General features: G+C 45.7%; 1 protein-coding gene across 3 annotated transcripts in view; it reads left to right on the plus strand.

The window, feature by feature from the left end:
• The window catches only part of PDE1A (phosphodiesterase 1A), a 198,924-nt gene extending 180,653 nt beyond the window's left edge, over positions 1-18,271 (plus strand). For 2 of the 3 annotated variants that reach the window (XM_077319536.1, XM_077319539.1), the window contains exons 11-16: positions 1,975-2,056; positions 6,371-6,494; positions 8,118-8,302; positions 10,935-11,231; positions 14,756-14,876; positions 16,998-18,271. In XM_077319536.1, the coding sequence (XP_077175651.1) occupies positions 1,975-2,056; positions 6,371-6,494; positions 8,118-8,302; positions 10,935-11,231; positions 14,756-14,832 (765 nt within the window). In that variant the 3' untranslated portion in view covers positions 14,833-14,876; positions 16,998-18,271. The remainder of the gene's footprint in view (positions 1-1,974; positions 2,057-6,370; positions 6,495-8,117; positions 8,303-10,934; positions 11,232-14,755; positions 14,877-16,997) is intronic. The other variant, XM_077319537.1, reaches the window with a different exon arrangement.
• Positions 18,272-21,677: the final 3,406 nt, after the last annotated feature.

A 21,677-nucleotide genomic window follows, 5' to 3' on the forward strand; every position in this document is an offset into this window, starting at 1 on the left:
ACTGCAACATGGGATCAGACTAGTGGTCCATCTAGTCCAGAATTCTCTTTTCAATAGTGGCTGGTGAGATGCTTCCAGGCTAGGGCTAGGGCAATGGTCAGTGTATACTGCATGAAGGGGAACAGTCAAGGCCCAGGGGTTCTAGCAGAGCCTACTGCCACCACCGTCTGCCTGTACGTCCTCCCCACACCTGCATGTGAGCTGCATTCCCAAGTCCATTACTACAGGAAGGGTGTTGTAGATGGTACAGCCCACTGTCAATGTGTTGGGAGGTCAACGCAGGGAGGTGTTGGGTGCACTAGAGCAGTGGTCCCCAACCTTTTTATCACCGGGGACCACTCAACGCCAGGGACCACTCACTGGGGACCACTAAACGCCTTTTACTGAGGCCTGGTGGGGGGGTAGTTTACTCCTCTACTCTCAACCACTGCCCTAACGCTCTCTGATCGCTATGGTAATGTTTAAACATCCCTTCAAAATAAGATACAGACACGCCACAACAATGAACATAAGGAACATTTTATTTTCATGGAAATTTTAACTCATGACAATGACAAATCAATGGGAACCCTGAGCTTGTTTCTCTGCAACATGATAGTCCCATCTGGGAGTGATGGGAGACAATGACACCCGAAGTGTGTTGTAAAGGGCTGGGGGGGATGAAGTAAAGGGCCGGGGGGGGGGAAGGCGTCCTTCAGGGCCCACCTCCAGTTAGTCGAAGGACCACATGTGGTCCACGGCCCACAGGTTGGGGATCGCTACACTTTAGTGTGGGAAGGGAGGTCAACTTTGGGGCCCCTGGTGGTGGTCTGAGAAGAGAAGGATACCCTGTCTTTTGTACCTGAAAGTTCCATTTAGTCCTTATGACTAATAATAGTTGGTAGACACCTCCTCCATGACCATGTATTCCTGCATCTATCTGCGTGCTTGATCCAGGTTCTTCCCTTCCCTCTCTGTCAGCATCTTCCATAGAATCATAGAGTTGGAAGGGACCTCCTGGGTCATCTAGTTGACCTCCCCCCCCCCCGCACTACACAGGACACTCAAAACCCTATCTCTCATCCACTGTAACCTGCCACCCCCTTGAACCTTCACAGAATCAGCTCCCCTGTTTTTTCTTTGTTCTTTTCTAGTAGAGCTAGTGCATGTTGCTGCACATCGATTGAGATCTTGCTGTTGGGATGATTATCTTGTTTAACTCCATGGATATAATAGGTTAGAGGAGGCTTTCCCCAAAATTAATAGGTTAGAGGAGGCTTTCTCAACCAGGGTGTCATGAAACCCTGGGGTTTTTTGATGGCTGTTTAAGGGTTTCCTAAACGCTAGAGGGCGTCACCCCAAGGGTCAGACATGACCCAGTGCTTGCACAGGGGATACCTTTACCTTTACCTTTAAATGGGTGGGAATTAATTATATAGATTTAAAACATTGTTAAAACATTTATCAAGTGGTATGGCCATATATGGTCATGTTGACCTGCCCTCCTCCTCCCAAAAAGGCCAATGATGGGCCTGGAGGGGGGTGGGAAGGGGAGGTGCCCCAAATATTGGTGTACACAGCTATGCTTCCCAACCATATTCTGCACGATTGCATTACTTCTTGAAGCCTGAAGAATCTTTCATGGGTTTCTCAATGGTAAAAAAAAAGTTGAGAAAGCCTGAGTTAGAGTCTTTTGTTCAATTCCCACACCTTCCTGGCATTTGTCAACAATTGTGTCAGCTCTCTCGGAGTGTGCAAAATGTTTCCTCTTTCTGTTACAAGCAGTGGGGAAACACCGCTTGCATATGCATAGGCTCTGGGATTATTTTTGTTGTTGTTCTTTCTCCTTCTGGGACAATATTGCCCGCAAGCTGGTTTTGTTAAACAGTCGGAGGTATGTTTTGGTGCATTCTGTGACTTCTGCGCCTTGGCTTTCATTTGTATATTTAGAAAGTCATACAGTTTCAACATTTGTTTTTTCTTTTTCCCCCGCAGGGAGACAAAGAGGCTGAACTCGGGCTGCCATTCTCGCCCCTCTGTGACCGCAAATCTACCATGGTGGCTCAGTCTCAAATAGGTATTGCTGTGTGTGTGTGTGTGTGTGTGTGTGTGTTTGTGTGTGTGAGAGAGAGAGAGAAAGAGAGTGTTAAAATCTGTTCTGCAAAAATGGTGTGAAAACTGTCAAATTGGAAGATCCAGGTGTTTAAGTCTAAAAAATGTGTTGCTTCATCAACCAGTTGAAGATGTCAATGATGATGATGATGATGATGATGATGATGATGATGATGAGCAACTTTATTTTTATAACCAGCCTCCCCGTGAGGCTCAGAGCGGGTAACATCAGTCAATAAAACACAGCCATAAATATCAATTAAAATAACACGAAATCAGGTAAAACACCCTCCCACTTCTCCAGTGCATCTGCCCGTTTAGTTTGGGGACTGAGGAGGGCTTTCATTCCTTGGATGGGTGAATCTTCTCCTTGGTCTTTCAGCAGGTGTTTCACTGGGGAGGGGGGGGGCAGCCATTCGGTGAATGGTGTTATATGCCTGACCTCAACCATAGGCCTGGCGGAATAGCTGTGTCTTACAGGTGAGTGATTTCAGCAAATGTCATCAGGACCATCATTGGCGCTGACTCTTGATCGCCTGTACGGAAGAGCTGGCTTGGCTGGTTCCGTGATGTCAGAACCACTCTGAGCACATTCTCAGATGTCTCTCTCTCTCTCTCGTGCTGTCAATTATGCCCAGCTAACAAATGATGCGGGGGGGGGGCTCCATAGCCTACGTGTGAGGACAACCACCTCCCAGTGCAAAGGCCTCTCCTTCTGATCGTAACCGTTTTCAACGAGATGACAACCTTCTGTCTGCTTTTGTACTTGGCACATTTATCTAACATGGAGAGAGGAGGGGGAATCTGCTGCTGTTCTGTGTCCTATTGAATCTTTTTGCCTGTTCGGTTCCCCTCCGAGGATAACGCTTTGTGTAATTTCTCGCCTTGACAAGCATTTAAAAAAAAGACATTCAGAACTGACATCTCAGAATTGAGGGCTGAGATCTGTTTCCCAGGGATATTGCTTGTTTCCATTCACTGATTTGACAGAACACTGCTAACATATTGTGAACTTATACTTGCTTGGAATAATAAACAGTAATTGGGAATATCAGCTCAGTCACATAATGGTCCTAATCCAGAAACGCCTGCAGGAAGCAGCATGGGGAAGATTTCTTGTGCTTAGAAGACGGATGATGGCTCCAGACATCAGTTTGTGTCCATGGGACTCAGAATTCCTCAGGGCCTGCAAAAGGGAGCTCCACCACCAGGCATTTGATTGAGGTTAATCCGACCTCAAAACATCTGACCAAAAACATCTGCCGGTCCCCCTTAAGACATACCCTCCATAACCGACGGATTCTGACCTTCCTACGGGTTGTTCTATTGAAATTGTTCAATTAATTAACTATATTTATTGCTAGAGCAGTTAGAATCATAGAATCATAGAGTTGGAAGGGACCTCCTGGGTCATCTAGTCCAACCCCCTGCACTATGCAGGACACTCACACCCCAATCGATCATCCAGTATAACCTGCCACCTCCTTGAACCTTCACAGAATTAGCCTCTCCATCAGATGGCTATGCAGCCTCTGTTTACAAATTTGGAGATGGAGAACCTACCACCTCCCGAGGAAGCCTGTTCCACTGAGAAATCACTCTGTCAGGAACTTCTTCCGGATGTTTAGACAAAATTTCTTTTGCATTAATTTCATCCCATTCATTCTAGTCGATCCCTCTGGGGCAAAAGAGAACAACTCTGCTCCATCCTCTATATGGCAGCCTTTTAAATACTTGAAGATGGTTTTCAAATCCCCTCTCAATCGTCTCCTCTCTAGGCTAAACAGACCAAGCGCCCCAATATTTCCTCATATGTCTTGGTCTCCAAACCCCTCACCATCTTTGTTGCCCTCCTCTGGACATGCTCCAGTTTGTCTACTTCCCTCTTCAACTGGGGTGACCAAAATTGAACACAGTACTCCAAGTGAGGTCGAACCAAAGCAGAGTATATATTACTGATATGTTATGTTATGACTGTTATTGATATATGATGTTCTGTGTTTCCCAAAACATTCCACGTAAACTGCCCTGGGCCGTATGGAAAGGGCGGTATAAAAATATAATAAAATAAATAAATAACCAGGAGGACTGTCTGGGCATAAAAGTGTGTTTCCACCTATAGTTTACATTGGCTACCCCATTTTTATCCCACCCACCATCCAAGGCGTCCTTTACAGACCTGGAACCCTCCAAGCAGGGGCCCCAGTGGATTGATATCACATGACAGGAAGTTGTGTGAATTCAGATTCATGAGACAAGAAGGAGAGCCAGACTGAATACCCAAGCAGGATCAAGGCCAGGACAATGAGTTGCAGACCAGAAAATGCTGTGGATCAGAAACACAAATACCAGGGATGATAGAGTTGCAAGGAACAAAGTGAGGGGGAGGGCCATGGAGGCATTCCTACCACTGGGTGGTCTTATCTCTGTGTCCTGCTGGTCTTCCCAGCATACATGCAAAGAGTGGCAGGAGCTATGGAACGCTTGCTTGCTCTGCAGCACATCTTTCTGAAATTCATCAACAAAGATATACAATAAACTATGGGTTCTCATAGGTCAGCGGAAGGGACTCTGCAACTCTCCCAAGGTTTCTTATCTGTGGAATCACCACTCTGAGAAACTTGGGGCAAGAGTTTCCCTCTCCCTTGTTTTATCCTTACAACAATCTTTGGGATAGACTATGGGCCATTCCGCACCGGGATCTATGTAGCAAATTGTTTGCTGAACGAAAAATCGCCATTTTAAATAGTGGAATTCATCGTTATGCATACTTGCCTTTGTAGTGGAATCCAGTTGCGTTTTTATCGTTTCCCACAGGCTTCCGGTCTCGGCAAAAATCGCTAGAAAGGAAGCGCTATTGCCGAGCTCGTCCCGCCCCTGGCCATCAAGCAGCCAATGGGCGGCCGTTATCATGCTCCCAAACAGCCCCTTCCCTTTAAGAAAGGTTTAAAAAAAAAACACCCGTTGCAACGAATCTGCGTTGATTCGTTGCAACGGAGAGACCCATCCAGCTAGCAGGTGGTGTTTGAGCTGCCGTTTCATCGTTGCCACGCTCCCCTCGAGTGAAAAAAAAATTCCCCCCTCCTCACGGGCGCAATTTTTGGCCGAAAACAGTGTGAAAAATAAAGGGAAAATAAACCAGCAAACGGGCTTCTGTGTTGCTTGTGCTTTGTGACTTTAAACAGAGGGACTGCAGCCGGGGAAGCCTCACTGGGTAAACAAAGGCTCGCCGGTGCGTTGATCTCCACTCGCTCGGAGAAAAAAAAATGGCGATCGCTTCACCGGAAGATCAGAAGAGAGAGCCGGGGGGAGGGACTTTGCAGAAACCACAACAATGGTAACGCACAGAACTTTCCTGCTAGTGTTGCAGATAGGTTGCAGGAGTGTAGCGCTTTCCGGAGGGTGAATCCACTTTTTGGGATTTCCCTGAAAGCGCTACAACGAAGCGCTTTTTGCAGATCGGTTTCAGGAGTGTTGTAGATTGTCAACGACGTTGTGCATAACGGCAAATCAGTAGCAATTTCAATTGGCAACCATTGTGCAATTTTGAAGGAGTGCGGAAAACCCCCATGTGATCATCTACACCAGGGATCCTCAACCTGTGGTCCTCCAGATGTTCATGGACTACTATTCCCATGAGCCCCTGCCAGCTGGCAGGGGCTCACGGGAATTGCAGTCCATGAACATTTGGAGGACCACAGGTTGACTACCCCTGATGTACACCTCATTCTCATCCACTGCTGGTACACCAGGAACCATTTTGGATTGCTTTGACAACATCTGTCCAAATTCTGCACTGGTTTTCATTTGCCCAGATTTCACTGACAGCTCTGGGGATTTTTTTAAACCATTTTTTCAAAAGCCCGCATTTCAACTGGTTCTACAAGTTGAGGGGGATTCCCCTGGGTTTGCAGAACCTCAACTGGTTATTGAAGCTGGCCCTACTGGTGTGGATTTTTTGGGCCCCGTTTCGAAGTGTGCAGCTGTTAGCTAATAGACAAAAGCAAAGAAACGTGGTTGCTTTTTAAATTACTCAGCTGGCAAAGGTCACTTACACTGAAGAAATACATATTTACTCCATACTTGTGTATCTCACTTTTTCTTTGGAAAATTCAGAGTGACAAACATGGAGCTTTCAGAGGTTTGCAAAGTGGCTGAATTCCATTTTACCACCCGAAATGCTATAGCATTATGCCACAATCAACAGATTCTGCTGTTACTTTTATCGACTGGCAATGAAAGGAGAAACTCACCATGTTCTTTTATTCTTCCCCTGCAGGTTTCATTGATTTCATCGTGAAGCCTACATTTTCTCTCCTTACCGACTCCATGGAGAAAATTGTTTTTCCTCTTATAGAGGAAGCTTCAAAATCAGAAAGCCCTCCCTTTGTAACAACGCCCAGGTTTGAGCTTTTTTTTATTACAAAAAAACATTGTTCAATAAAAGCTTTAAAAAAAAATTTACCCACCGTATAACTTTTGCTATTAAAGTTTTCAATATATCGAAATCTGAAGAATACCTAATATGATATCGCCACCTAATGGCTATCTTAACAACTATGTCCCAGATTTGTACTATACAGGACTTATATAAGGAATTAAAATCCAGCAAAATGGAACTGAATAATTTTTTTAGGAAATATCAGGGGGAAAGGCATCCCTTGAAAATCTAGCTAAAAAGTTAAGGTTATTTAGCCAAGGCCAATTTCAAGAAAGTTAATTTTTTAGCGCCAGTTTACGGTCAGGCTGCAATTCGAGAAACTTTCAGGTGGTCCTCTGGGACAGTGGTCCCCAACCTGCGGGCCGTGGCCCGGCGCCGGGCCGCAAAGGCCATGGCGCCGGGCCGTGGCACCCTCTCCCCACCCCCCCCGCAGTAAAAAACTTCCCAGGCCGCAAGCTTGCGGCCCAGGAAGCTACTTACTGCGGGGAGGGCGGGGAGAGGGAATCAGCGCCGCGCCTGCGCGGCCCGCGGGTGTGGCCCGATCCACGGGTGCGGCCCGCGGGCGTGGCCAGGCGCAGCTCGCGGGCGCGGCCCGATCCGTGTGCCCGGCCAGCGGGTGCGGCCGGGCGCGGCTCGTGGGTGGGGCCCGAAGCGTGGGCGTGGCCCGCACAGTCCCTGCAGGCGCGGCCCAATGCCCTGCCGGTCCCCAGCCTAATAAAGGTTGGGGACCACTGCTCTGGGACATCTGCCTGGCCTCAACCAGGGCCAGTGCATTTTTGGCCTTGGCCCCAACCTGGTGGAATGAGCTCCCTGAAGAGCTGAGGGCACAGACATCTAGGTTCCGCAGGGCCTGTAAGACAGAGCTCTTCTGCCAGGCGTTTGGTTGAAGCCGAGGGGGGGGGGTTACCTGAGGTATGAGCTGGGTTTGATTCCCACTCCCCCACATGCAGCCAGCTGGGTGACCTTGGGCTTGCCACAGCACTGAGAAAGCTGTTCTGACCAAGCAGGAATATCAGGGCTCTCTCAGCCTCACCCACCTCACAGGGTGTCTGTTGTGGAGAGAGGAAGGGAAGGTGATTGTAAGTCACTTTGAGACTCTTTCAGGTAGGGAAAAGTGGCATATTAGAACCAAATCTTCTTCTTCTACCTCACAGGGAGTCTGTTGTGGGGAGAGGAAAGGGAAGGTGAATGTAAGCCACTTTGAGACTCCTTCTGGTAGAGAAAAGCAGCATATAAGAAACAACTCTTCTTCTAAAACAGGTGCCACAGATAAAGTATTAATTTACGAGCCAATCAGATCTCCAGAGGACAATCAGGAGCCCTGCTGAAAAGCACTAACTTGGCCACACCCTCTTTCTAAAAACACTGGCCAGAAAAGGTCAAACTCCCAGCCTTATGGACAGACAGCTTCAGACAGCATTTCTGCCACTTACCACTCTGCGCCACAAGAGGCTCTAATGCTCTGTTAGTTTCACTCAAAAATGTCCTATTGCCTGCTTCTGGGCAAAGAACTTGCTGGGGCTTAACACACAATTGAGGCTACTTACTCTGTTTCTAATCTAGTTTATTTCCCCCACACACACAGTGAGAATAACACTGGAGTCAGTATCACGGACCCCCACAAAAGAATCGGGGCTCGGAGCACTGCGTGTTACGGTGGGACTTGCTCGGAAAACTCATTAGCAACTGTGGATTTATTGAGCTTCAAAGACAACTTGGTCCAGATCATCCAAGAAAACAAAGACAGGTGGAAAGAGCTGGCTGAAAAGGGTATGTTTCAATGTGGCCCATTTACCTGTGTCTGTCATGGCCAGGTAGTTCGATTCACCCCTCATATCTCTTTGTGTATCTCTCCCCGTATGCCTTCAGCTATGTCTGTTACATTGGCTTGGAATGTGCAGCTATTGTCCATGAAAAATTGGAATATGTATTATTATTGGTGTTGTTATTTGTTCAGTTTCTATCCCATCACTCTCAGCAAGAGGGTCATGTGCATGGGGGAGAAATTTCGGAATCCCCTCTCCTCTGATGCAACCAGTGAGTGTCTTGTGCACACTGATAGGCAGATCCAGAACTTGTCTCTCTGTGCTCAAAAGAGAGCCAGTTTGGTGTAGTGGTTAGGAGTGCAGACTTCTAATCTGACATGCCAGGTTCGATTCTGCACTCCCCCACATGCAACCAGCTGGGTGACCTTGGGCTAGTCACAGCACTGATAAAACTGTTCTGACTGGGCAGTGATATCAGGGCTCTCTCAGCCTCACCCACCCCACAGGGTGTCTGTTATGGGGAGAGGAATGAGAAGGTGACTGTAAGCCGCTTTGAGACTCCTTTGAGTAGGGAAAAGTGGCATATAAGAACCAACTCTTCTTCTTCATTGGTTCTGTGCACAGGAACTCTAGCTGGCTCTACAGGTGGGCAATCTCATCCCCCTGGATTGCAGTTCATGCGCATGCAAATGTGGCCTGTGGAAGGTGACATTTGGCATCTCCATCAAGGGTAGATGAGAGTTCAGTTCAGTGTTTTTAGTGCCAAATGAGGAAGGCTTCTGGGCTAGAACAGGTCATCTGCTGTTCCCTTTGGCTTAAGGGTAATGCTGTACAGTGGCGGTTTGTATTTGGGAAACCGGCACCTTTGCATTTCACCGGTCTAACTGCAATGATCTGTTTTGTGGACAGTCACACGTTTCCCAATCAGGAGGAGCCTCCTGTGAAATGAAAGGCTCTTCATCACCTCTTGCATTTAAAGAAAGCTTCTTGCATTGAAGAAGAGGACTGCTGTGGTTTAAAATGTTAGGCCTGTAGAGTAAGGAAGAAGGGAGTTGAAGAATATTATGTTTGGGTGGCCACAGTACCCGAGAGGGAGGAGTTGACTGGTTGGTTCTGAGAGGTTTAGTGGGAGAGACAGTTTGTTAGATTTGCAATCAGCAGGTAATTTGGTGAAGTCAGACTTGAAGGGCTGTTGTTAAATGGTTTAAGCAGCTGAGCTGCACCTGTGTGCTCACTAGTGCTCACTAGTGCACTGAATGGTCATTCTGAGGTTGCAGTGGGAAAATCCTAGCACATACCTGGGAGATCTCTTTGTTTAAGCTGGGCTCCCATGCATTTCCTGCTTCTTCAGGAAAAGAAAGAGCAGATCTGTGTGTATGCTTTCTGGAAACAAGTAAGCAAGCAGCCGTTAGGCTTAGCTCCCTCCATTTCCTGATGTGTGGCATGTAGTCTGACTGCAGCCTAGTCACCAGATGCTTGCAATGTATTTCATTTGTAACTACTCTCTAAGTTTTTGTACTCCATATCAGTAAGTAGAATGAAGCAGATGAGTATGATGTATTTTGTAAATAATCTTTCATAGTAAAGATTACTCTCTTTTAAACCTCAAAGGACGGTGAGTCTGGATCTGTGCCTCATCCACAAAATAACTTCATAGTTTCAAAATGCTCTGTTACTCTGCAACTGTAATTTTCTGGATGGACTCAGGACCAAGCCAAGTCCAAAAGTCCCAACATAGTGTCTATTTTGTACTTACTTGATACTGATAATGTTTTATATTGTTACAGCCTATGGCCATGCACAATAAATTCAATTACTATTACTACTACTAAACTCAGTAAGTGGGGTGAAGTGTGTGAAGGGATTATGTGGAATGCTATATTGTGAGGGAAATCTATGCTCATATTGGAGCTTTAAGCCTAAATGGTAAATTAGGAAATTAAGCTTTGCACAAGTTATTAGCGTGAGTCAAGTTTGTTTTTTCCGTCATGTTGGGATTTTAAAGTCTTTTAATGGGTATTTTAATGGGGTTAAGACTGTTGTTACCCGCCACAAGCCTCGCAGGCAGTGGCGGGAAATAAATAAATAAATAGGTAGGTAGGTAGGTAGGTAGGTAGGTAGGTAAGTAAATAAGTAAGTAAATAAGTAAATAAATAAGTAAATAAATAAATAAATAAATAATTTCTGATAGTGGTGGGATAAAAATCCAAGGATGGATGAATGAATGGATGGATGGATGGATGAATGAATGAATGAATGAATGAATGAATGAATGAATGAATGAATGAATGAATTCTGTCAAATATAATTAAGCCATCCTGTTCTTTGGGTCCGATTAAGAAGTCTAAAGTTTGGTGACCACAAAAATAAGTAGAGAACAGTAAGGAAGGCAAGGAGGTAGCATAACACGCCACCTCAGAACACTACAGGGAGGTACCTCTCCAGATGTTACACGTAAAGGGCTTCAGAGAGACATTAAAAGTGTTACACAGACCAGAAGCGGAAAGAGGAGATTAATGGAGGCCCCAATGGGCTGTGGGCTGCATCTGGCTTGGTGAGTCATTCGGGCCTGCAGTAGGGGAAAACCACTGCATGGCTGAACCAACTTAACATGTGTGTTTTGTTCCCTTTCCTAGAAGAACTTACCCAAAGTGTCGGTGGGCAGCAGAAAGGCCAGCCTAAAGACCAAAGCAGACATGCCACGGTCACTTCATTAGAGGAAGTGGCAACCAAGACACCACCTGAGAATAAGCAGGGAAGTGATGACACAGCCTTGTCAATAGATCCCTCCCCCACCTCCGAAGCCCTTCAAGTGAACTCTCTCATTTCACCGGCCAGCGAACTTGGCTCTGAGACCATGTCTAAACTTCCTGCGAATACAAAAGGAATGGCAGATGGACAGCAAGAGACACGAGCTCCCATTCCCCTAAATGGTAATAGTCTATTGCTAACTATGTGTCCTTAAGGATAGATTCAAATGAGTAGCCGTGTTGGTCTGAAGTAGCACAAAAAATCAGAGTCCAGTAGCAGCTTTAAGGCCAACAAAGATTTATTCAAGGCGTAAGCTTTCGAGTGCAAGCACTCTTTCTCAGATTATGTATTGACCATCCTGAAACTGTCAATGCCAGTGACATACCCTGGACTCAACAAGGACAAAGGTTTTTTTTTATCTCACTATGCATGCTTACCTTGTTGAACTTGTGTATCCACATTCCTCTCAATTTATTTTAATTGGGATTATGTGACTGTTAGTAATATGTAATGTAATTTTGAATTCAACTCTCTGGCTCCAGGACAAGATAGCTGCCAGCTTAGCTTCTACTTGTAGGAATGTTTCACACTGGTATGGAGACAGATGGGGTGGAAGCCATTGATCACTGACATTATTTCTAATATGTATTTGTGAACTGCAACTGAATTCAAGGGGTCTGATTGGCTGGTTTAGCAAAGAATTATCATGGTTTAGCAAAGAATTATCATATGGCTGTATTTGGATGCTGTGGCACAGTTTACTAATGTAACAGGTTTAACTTTTGCTTATATATATGTCATAATGGTCATTTCATAGTCTGAGGAAGAGTGCTTGCACTCGAAAGCTCACACTTTGAATAAATCTTTGTTGGTCTTAAAGGGGCTACTGGACTCTGATTTTCATTATGTTTCATTCTGAAATTCATTATGAATTTTCAGCCAGCATATGTTGTGTGCTTGTTCCATTGCTATTAAGCCAGACCTACTGGTCATAGAAGGGAAGGAGGCATGATATAGCCTGGCCTTATCTGATCTCAGAAACTAAGAAGGATTCCAGGGGCCACATGCGGTGTCTCCCCACCTGGGGTATTATGATTAGTATTATTAGTATTATGAACTGGATTTATATCCTACCGCACTCTGAGACGGACTCATGGTGGGTTACAAAAACAATCCAGACTATAAAACCCCATCAAATACCCATTAAAACCCCAACAATAACAATTACAACAACCCGAGATGGCAAAGCAACCCTCCTAGGAAGGCCCTTATGAGGGCAGTATGGGGAAAAGCAACCTGCGCCAAGGTGTCCGGCACGAAGTACCAAGGGAGACCCTTTGAGCCAGTTTGGTGCAGTGGTTAGGAGTGCGGACTTCTAATCTGGTGAGCCAGGTTCAATTCTGCACTCCCCCACATGCAGCCAGCTGGGTGACCTTGGGCTCGCCACAGCACTGATAAAGCTGCTCTGACCGAGCAGGAATATCAGGGCTTTCTCAGCCTCACCCACCTCCCAGGTTGTCTGATGTGGGGAGAGGAAAGGGAAGGCAAATGAAAGCTGCTATTAGACTCCTTCGGGTAGAGAAAAGTGGCGTATAAGAAAACAAAGGTAATTCTGGCCCAGACCATAAACCTGGTGGAAGAGATCTGTTTTACAGGCCCTACAGAAAGCTGAAAGCTCTTCAAGGGCTTGCTCCTCTCCCTGTTACCCTCTTTAAGGACATTCAGAGCGACACCCCTTTCCACTGTGGAGGGGGTCCCTCTGTGCCCCCCCCTCCTAGGGCCCTACGAATCCTTAAATAGACCCCAGTGCTAAGAGCCCTGCAAATCCTTAAACCTTAAGTCTTGCTTTTAAAAATATGGGATGATTTTAAAACCTCAAGTATAGTGACCTAAAAGTAAGAAAGTTTGACTCACAATATTTTAGCAGAAGCCTTTGATGGCACGTCAGACAGCAGCTGTGTAAGTGTTGCTGTAAAGTAATCTTAAGTTGTTGTTTCTTTCCCCCTCTAAGTTAGAAGGATTACTGATTTCTTATTCTGGCTGCCTAATTCTCTTCCTGTTATTGCTTTCCCTCCCACTAATGGTTGGCACTTAACATCCATAAGGAGCCCACAGGCCAATTGATCAGCACTTTTAAAAAAAGGTTCTTTTCTAATTTTATACTATAATGAGATGCATTCCAAATAGGACTCATAGGTAGCAAAGTTTTGTTTTGTTACTTTGATGGTAGGGAGTTTGAGAAGAGAATTGCAACAACAGTGGAATTACAACTGACTGATGTTGACCCAGTCCATGAGACGCTCCAAGCAAGAGACAAGCAGAAGTGGTTTCCCTTTGCTTTCCTTTCTGTAGCAACCCTGGTTGCCTTTCGTGGTCTCCCATACAAGTAGTACGGCCAACCTTGCTAAACTGAGCTCTTCAGGCTGCTATAACAGGAGCCATCTTGGTTTAGTGGTTAAGAGCGGCAGCTTCTAAGCTGGGGAGCTGGGTTTGAGTCCCTTCTCCTCCCCCACATGCAACCAGCTGGGTGACCTTGGGCTCACCACAGCACTGATCAAGCAGTTCTGATCAAGCAGGAATATCAGGGCTCTCTCAATCTCACCTCTCTCACAGGGTGTCTGTTGTGGGGAGAGGAAAGATAAGGCGATTGTAAGCCGCTTTGAGCCTCCTTCGGATAGAGAAAAGCGGCATATAAGAACCAACTCTTCTTCTTCAGTAATCTCAGAGCGCTCACACCCTCACTCACATCACAGGCTGTCTGTTGTGGGGAGAGGAAAAGGAAGGCCATTGTAAGCCACTTTGAGACTCCTTCCGATAGTGAAAAGCAGGGTATAAAAACCAACTCTTCTTCTCCTAGCGCCCAAACACCATTACGCTGTATCCTGATAAGTAACTTGGGATTAAAGGCAATGAAACCAATTCCAGCCTGCAATCTGTTAAGAGATGGAAAACATAGGTAGTGAACAGCCTCCAGGAAAGGAGACAGAAGTTGTTGGTTCTCTGTCTTGCTTCAAAGCAAACTCCAAAACCAAAAGCCACAGTTTTTATTAAGACATAATTGCACATAACTGTGTGCAAGCTTTCAAGTTCTCCAGAACTCTTCATCAAGTTAGATGTTTTTTTTTCCAAAAAAAGGAAGAGAAGGAAAACAGACTTTCAGGCTATGATAAACTCTGTGTGAGTTTATCTCACATATAGCCCTAAGGGTGAATAAGAAGCAGGCATGGAGTATGTATGTTATCCTCTCTTTTCATACAGCTTCCTCACTGTAAGGCAGAAGCAACCGTGAGGTTCCATTGTACGTGGGTGCAATGTGTAGGGCCACGTATAAACAAAGGAAAGAGCCTCTTGTGGCGCAGAGTGGTAAGGCAGCCGTCTGAAAGCTTTGCCCATGAGGCTGGGAGTTCAATCCCAGTAGCCGGCTCAAGGTCGACTCAACCTTCCATCCTTCTGAGGACGGTAAAATGAGTACCCAGCTTGCTGGGGGGTAAACGGTAATGACTGGGGAAGGCACTGGCAAACCACCCCGTATTGAGTCTGCCATGAAAACGCTGGAGGGCATCACCCCAAGGGTCAGACATGACTCGGTGCTTGCACAGGGGATACCTTTACCTTTATAAACAAAGGAATGCCACCTGAAAACATGAGGAAGTGTGCATGGGTTTGTGACAACGTTTACCAGATGTATGTGTGTGTTTTATTCCAGGTGAGCCTAAACTTTGCAAGAATACTGAAGAGTCAGTAAAAGCATCAGAACCAAACCAAGCGCTGCTCCGGAACTAAAGGACCTGCATTTTCCTTGTTTCTTGCCATTTGGAGAACGAGAAGTAAGGAGATCTTCTGCAGTGTATCAGCAACTCTCCTCCTAGGTCTTTAAAAAAAGAACCCTGAATATGTTCAATGTGCTATGAGGAATTAATGATAGCCCACACTAGGGAGTTCAGTTTCGTTTTTACCTGTTGTGGGGAAAGGCCCAATTATTTACACCAGGCCAGAGAATTCTTTCAAGATACCATTTTAATAGCTGCAGCATTCAAAGCGGTGACATCGTGACTCCTGTCTAAATTCCAGCACACCCCCAGATGAAAAAGAAGAAAAGTTGGTTCTTATATGCCGCTTTTCTCTACCTGAAGGAGTCTCAAAGCGGCTTACAGTCGCCTTCCCTTTCCTCTCCCCAAAACAGACACCCTGTGAGGGAGGGGAGGCTGAGAGAGCCCTGGTATCACTGCCCGGTTAGAACAGTTTTATCAGTGCTGTGGGGAGCCCAAAGTCACCAGGTGGCTGCATGTGGGGGAATAGGGAATCAAATCAGGTTTGCCAGATTAGAAGTTCGCACTCCTAACCCCAACACCAAGCTGGCTGTCCACACTGGGTACTGATTGGAATTCAGTCCAAATGACACACCCAGATTAGGTCACTACCTAATTGCCCCCTCTGTACAAGGTTTAGTAAGCTCAAGGCCTCTGCCTTATTGTTATTTTGTCTGTCTCCAAGCACATGGTGTCTTCCCTGCCCAGGCCGGCTTCCAGGGACTTTCCCCCAGTGTCAGGCAAGCTGCCAAGGCACCTTGCAGATATCTGCATCTTGCAGAATGCACAAAGTTCATTCTCTGTTTCTCTGATGGCAGGATAATTGACAAGAGGGAGAGCCGTGTTGGTCAGTCCATTATTTACAAACCTGACAAGGAGGAGGAAGAGGTAGAGGAGAAAGAGGAGATCGTTTCCTCGGCCCCACCTCAGGTTCCAGTTTGGGATTGGAAGAATCTGCTGTTGGGATCTGCTCTGTTCTGTTTGGGGGAAACACAAAATGACACCAGTTTGGAATTGCAAATTCGAGTGATTCTATGAGCAAAATGCCCTTGATGGAAACAGAAAAAAACACTCCTGCAAAAATTAATTTCAACAACCAGCTTGGTGTAATGGTTAGGAGTGAGGACTTCTAATCTGGGGACTCAGGTTTGATTCCCTGCTCCTCTACCACATGCTGGGTGACCTTGGGCTCGCCACTGCACTAAGAAAGCTGTTCTGACCAAGCAGGAATATCAGGGCTCTCTCAGCCTCACCCACCTCACAGGGTGTCTGTTGTGGGGAGAGGAAAGGGAAGGTGATTGTAAGCCACTTTGAGACTCCTTTGGGCAGAGAAAAGTCACATATAAGAACCAACTCTTCTTCTTCTTCTAATTCAAACTGAATGAATAAAAACAAATTTGAGAGCAACTTAAAAAAAACAATTAACTGTAGCTATTCTTTTTGTTTGTTTGTGTTTGATTCTATTTTATGTATTTGGCTTGACTTTTCTTTAGATATTTTTAACCCTAAGCTTCCTGGATCAGGGGGAAGTAATTGTTTAGGGTGAGGTGCCAAAATATTTGCAAGAATTACCCATGATGGTATTGATATGCCTGGAAAAGTGAAAGTATCAACCAATACAAGGAGGTATCCTAAACCCTCACTGGCCTCCGAATTCAGAGCATTTTTGACATCAGCCAATCTTGCTTTGAGTTCTTGGTCTGTTTCCTAAAATGATGAGAAAAAGCCAATTCTGTTATTCAGAACATGTCTAAATTTGTAAAATACACCTTGGCAAAAAGTAGATAGGGGCATATGCTGCCAGGAAATAAGACCTTAAATGAAAAAGAAGCATTCTGGCACTTTAAAGCCTGATAAATTTATTGAGTCATAGGCTAGATCCCGCTTTATCAAATCACAATGCATCTGTTCGTCTTCAACGCTCCATAAAAGCTTTCGTTTCTGCCACAAAAACAGTTAATTTGGTTTTCCTTTCCACAATATGCAGACACCTTTATGTCCTCCTTAAACGCTATCGTTGATCATTCTCCACGTCAATGCCTAAAAACATTGCATTGCAATAAAGTCATTTTTTTCTTCTCTTTAATGAAATTGCCGGATGAATAAAATGGCACTAAAAATATCTCCGTTTCCCACCAGGCTGTTATCTTCCCTGGCAAATTGTCCTTGGACCTTTTTATTTATACAGAAGACTAATGGATACAGATGTCTACCTTTCAAAGAACTACAAAAACCTTGAGCAGGTTCCTCCAGACGGAAGCACTCGAGATTTAGAGTTATTTCCTTTCTCCTTCCGTCCTGCCATCCTTAACTTAGCTGGGATACATTTTTAGGACAAGAAAAAAGGGAGAAGAAGGAAGAAATGATTTTGCCCAATGACACCAGCCATTACACAAATGTGTGTCACAGAAGACTGACTCATAGAGGCCTAGAAGACGGCTCTAGGTCTACTTGTCGATGATGGGAGCAGCAGAATGAGATCTCTACCTAAATGTACAGCTTTTAAAAACTTTCTGGAAGGGTTGGGTGGGTGTGGCGAGATTCAGGAATCATAGGAAGTGTCTTAAAGTGAACAATGAATGTACCTCAACACCATGTCCTTATGTGGTGAAGACCCATTGAAAAGTGAATGTCAGTGGTGCATCGGAGTAAACGAGATGACAATGCAAAGGAGGGCCATGATTCCGTGGTCCAGCATGGGCGCAGAGGTCCCCAGGTTCAGTCCTTGGAATCTCCAGTTAAAAAGGATCACAGGTAGCTAGCACCTGTGAGAAACTCCTGTCTAACACTGGAGGACTTCTGCCTGTCGCAAGTGAGGTGACTGGGCTAGAGGTGTTCTTATTCCAGAGAAGGTGGCTTTGTATGTTCACTATCGCCTCCTGTAAATCTGCCATGAAACGATGCCATTTCTATAGACACAAGAACCACCGCCAATTTGGATGCATGGGCGTAACTTGCTTAAAACCATCTATCAAAACAGTGCATGGGAGATACGGAGAATGAGACGCCTGCCTGGCCCCCTCAGCTTGATGATGTCATAGGAACCTTTCTGATGTCATAGGAACTTGACTGGCTCGGCACGGCTCTGTAGGTTTCTTTGCTTCTCCTGGCCGTCCCTTATTTGGACTGAGTACGTTCGACACTATCAGGGATTGGTATCGGAGAATACCAAGAAGTCGTAATGTACATCGGTTGCTATGAAAGCCATATATGAGCTGTGCATCTTATGTATGAATTATTTAATTTAAGGGGTGGGGGAGGGGGTTGTGTTTGCACACAGAGAATGAAAACCAAGCTAATTAAAGAATTACTTTTGTGAATAAGGGCCACTGCTTGCATTTAGCATGGACTTTGTGTACCGTGCAGTAAACAACCAATATTTTAATGAATAAACTGTATGATATATTGTATAAGGCCTAGTTTTGCTAAGGCTGAGAGATCTCGTTTGCCCGTACACACAGACCGACAGAGAGAGAAAATGCACACTATCGATATTTTCGAGTTGGGACCTGGATCCATCTCTGCACCTTCACCTTTATGTTGTCTTTAAAAAATACCTTGGTCATGGTAATAAAAAGAGCTTGCTTCATAGATAACCAGGAAGGTAGAAAAGAAAGGCATCAAACATTTTTGTACATTCTAGGACTCATCCAATGAGAATGCATTGCTGCAGGAAGTGGTGGCAGCGGGTACAAACATAGCTTCAAGAGGGGGCTGGATAAACATATGGGGGCGGAGGTCCATCAATGGCTATTATCCATGATGGATCACTATGTTGGGGGCAGTGATGCTCGGTACTCTGGGTGCTTGGTGGTACTTGGGGGTGGGGCTGACACTGGGAGGGCTTCTGGAGTTCTGACCCCACTGCTGGACCTCCTGATGGCACCTGGGTTTTGGCCACTGTGTGGCACAGAGTGTTGGACTGGATGGGCCATTGACCTGATCCAAAGTGGCATCTCTTATCTTCTTATGTCTGGAGCAGTGATGCTCTGTATTCCTGGTGCTTTGAGGGACAGCAGTGGGAGTGCTTCTGAGCCTCTGGATGGGCCATTGGCCTGATCCAACGTGACATCTCTTATGTTCTTGGGGTCAGAGATGCTCTGTGCTCTTGGTGCTTGGGGGTGGGGGTGACACTGGGAGGGCTTCTGAAGTTCTGATCCTGCTGCTGGGCCTCCTGATGGCACCTGGGTTTTGGCCACTGTGTGGCACAGAGTGTTGGACTGGCTGGGCCATTGGCCTGAACCAACTTGGCTTCTCTTCTTAAGCCCTAGTCCTGAACACTGTGTTCAAATAGAGATGCATGCACCCTGGTCTGCTTCTTCCACTGGATGTTCAAGAGTCCCATTCATGCAAAAGAGCCCATGGGCCCACAGGAAATAATTGGAGATGTCACCCTTCTGCCATCTATTTCTCCAAAGATCTGGCCACTCTAGAACTTGCAACTGACTCACCTAAGGAATTGTGGCAGGAAGTTGATGGATGAAGTTTGCAGTGAATGGGATAATACCAAGCCTCTTAGTATTCTCTGCTTTATTTTTAAACCCTCCTAACTATGTCCCTCATTTCTCAAGCTCTGCTTCTGCTGTTGCTCAGAAATGTACAACAAACAGCATCTGCCATGGCTTATTTGTTTTCATGAAGCTGCAAGATGTGCCTTCTCTTGGCAGAACAGCAATGCATCGCTGTTATGTTGGTGACCACTTTTGGTGCAGAATGCCCTGGGTTCAATCTCTAGCATCTCCAGTCGAAATGATGATCTGAAAAACCTTAACCTAAGATTCTGGAGAGCCGCTGTCAGACTGCATCATCCACGTTGCCCTTGATGGGCCATCACCCAACACAGTGCTTAAGACTCTTCTATACTGCATTTCTATAAGAAGGGATAGTATGTCAGAACATGTACAGAGTGCTTCCATTTGCAGGAGAGGGCTCCTAGCTCTCACCCCAGCAATTCCATTTCTATCAGTAAAGAACCTGGATAAGTAGGAAAACCACTCTAAGAAAGCTGAACCAGCAGTGGAAAACAGTGTAAAGCACCAGAACCATTAAAAGCATTGACCTTCTATGGGTTTTAAGTAGGACTCTAGGGAAGGAAAAGGAGAGTTGGCTTTCATTTTGGAATCCCAAAATGGTTTACAATTGCCTTCCTCTCCCCACAACAGGCATCTGGTTAGGAGGTGGGGCTGAGAGAGATCTGAGAGAATGGCGACCTGGCCAAATTCATGTGGAGGAGTGGAGCTTCATGAGAAGGCTTCATAGGGAGAAGTGGGAAATCAAGCCCAGTTTTCCAGATAATTGATGGTTGCTCTTAAACACTGCACCTTACTGGCTCTTGGGAGGGGAGCCTCTAGCCAATGGGCAACAGGGTCAGCTCCTTGGCATCCACGTTAGGGGATCTGACCACCCACAGTCCCACCTCCTGAAGTAGAAGGCGCAGAAGAACAGCATAGACTTGCTTCCACTTGGCATCTGAACCATCGGGCAGTTGGATTCTGGTGGCAGTGGTGGCTGCCGATCACTTGGTACAGAGTGAGGGCCATCCTGTGCTTGCCTCCCTTCTTGCTTGGCAGTGTGGTGGCATTGATTATTAGTCCCTGGACAAAAGCCAAGGATGAGGACCCAGAATCACTGTTTGGGGTCTCAGGCTTGGCTTTTGCTCGGGTCCCGGAATCACTAATACTGTCCCTTGGATTCTTCAGCTTTAATATAATCAGCATCTTGTGCCAAGATAGGAGGAAGACTATGGTTACATGTAGACTGAACGTGTGGCCATACCCCTTCATAACCTCCATGGAGAGAGATATCCTCTTGTTCAAACAGTACTAGAATCTCAAAGGCTGCCATTGCAGCCAGTCTCCATACCCTGCCCCATGCCTGGTCAGCATTTCATTCTGTTCTTGTTCTCTCGGTGATAGCAGGTAAGGGTGGACAGGAAAAATTTGGTTTGCGGCCAACCGTGAACTGAATTTAAAGGGGAGCTTTGTTTGCAATCTGAAGCGGTTCATGGTCCAGCAAACCCTTTTGAAAGGGCCCACACTCACTTTCGAAAGGGTTTGTAGAAAGCCCAAAAAGCAGCTGAGAGGCCACTCAACTGTTCTGGGCCCTAAAACTGATGAGCAGCACAAAGAAGGCTGCTCCTTGCTGCTCAGCTGTTTTTACGGCATTCACTGGGAACAGAAAGCAGGGGTTTAAACTCCTGCTTTTTGCTTTATCCTCAACCCCATCCACAAGGGGTCCACCCATTCACCCCTTGCAGAATGGCCAATGATGGGCCTGGAGGGGATGGGAAGGGGATGGGCCTTAGGTGGCCGTGTACACAGCTATGCTTCCCAATCACATTTTTATTTTATTTTATTTTATTTTATTTTATTTTATTTTATTTTATTTTATTTTATTTTATTTTATTTTATTTTATTTTATTTTATTTTATTTTATTTTATTTAGATTTTTATACCGCCCATTTCTTTGCAGCTCTGAGCGGTTTACATTGAACATTATATAATACAAATTACATGGAACGATGTATACTACCAACAGTATGTAACATAAACTTTCATAAACAGTATGTAACATAAACCACATTATAAATAACAATTAACAGTAACATTGGGGGTTGGTTCTTTCATGGGTTGGTTCTTTTAGTCTGGGGGTTCAGCAGCTGTTCTACGTCAGTCGGCCTCTAGCGAACGCCTGGTGGAAGAGCTCCTTCTTGCAGGCCCTGCAGAACTGTGGAAGTTCGGGCAGGGCTCTGATCTCCTTAGGGAGCTTGTTCCACCAGCTGGGGGCCAGGACCGAGAAGGCTCTGGCCCTTGTTGAGGA

Source organism: Paroedura picta, chromosome 2, assembly GCF_049243985.1.
Source record: "Paroedura picta isolate Pp20150507F chromosome 2, Ppicta_v3.0, whole genome shotgun sequence".
Lineage (NCBI taxonomy): Eukaryota > Metazoa > Chordata > Lepidosauria > Squamata > Gekkonidae > Paroedura > Paroedura picta.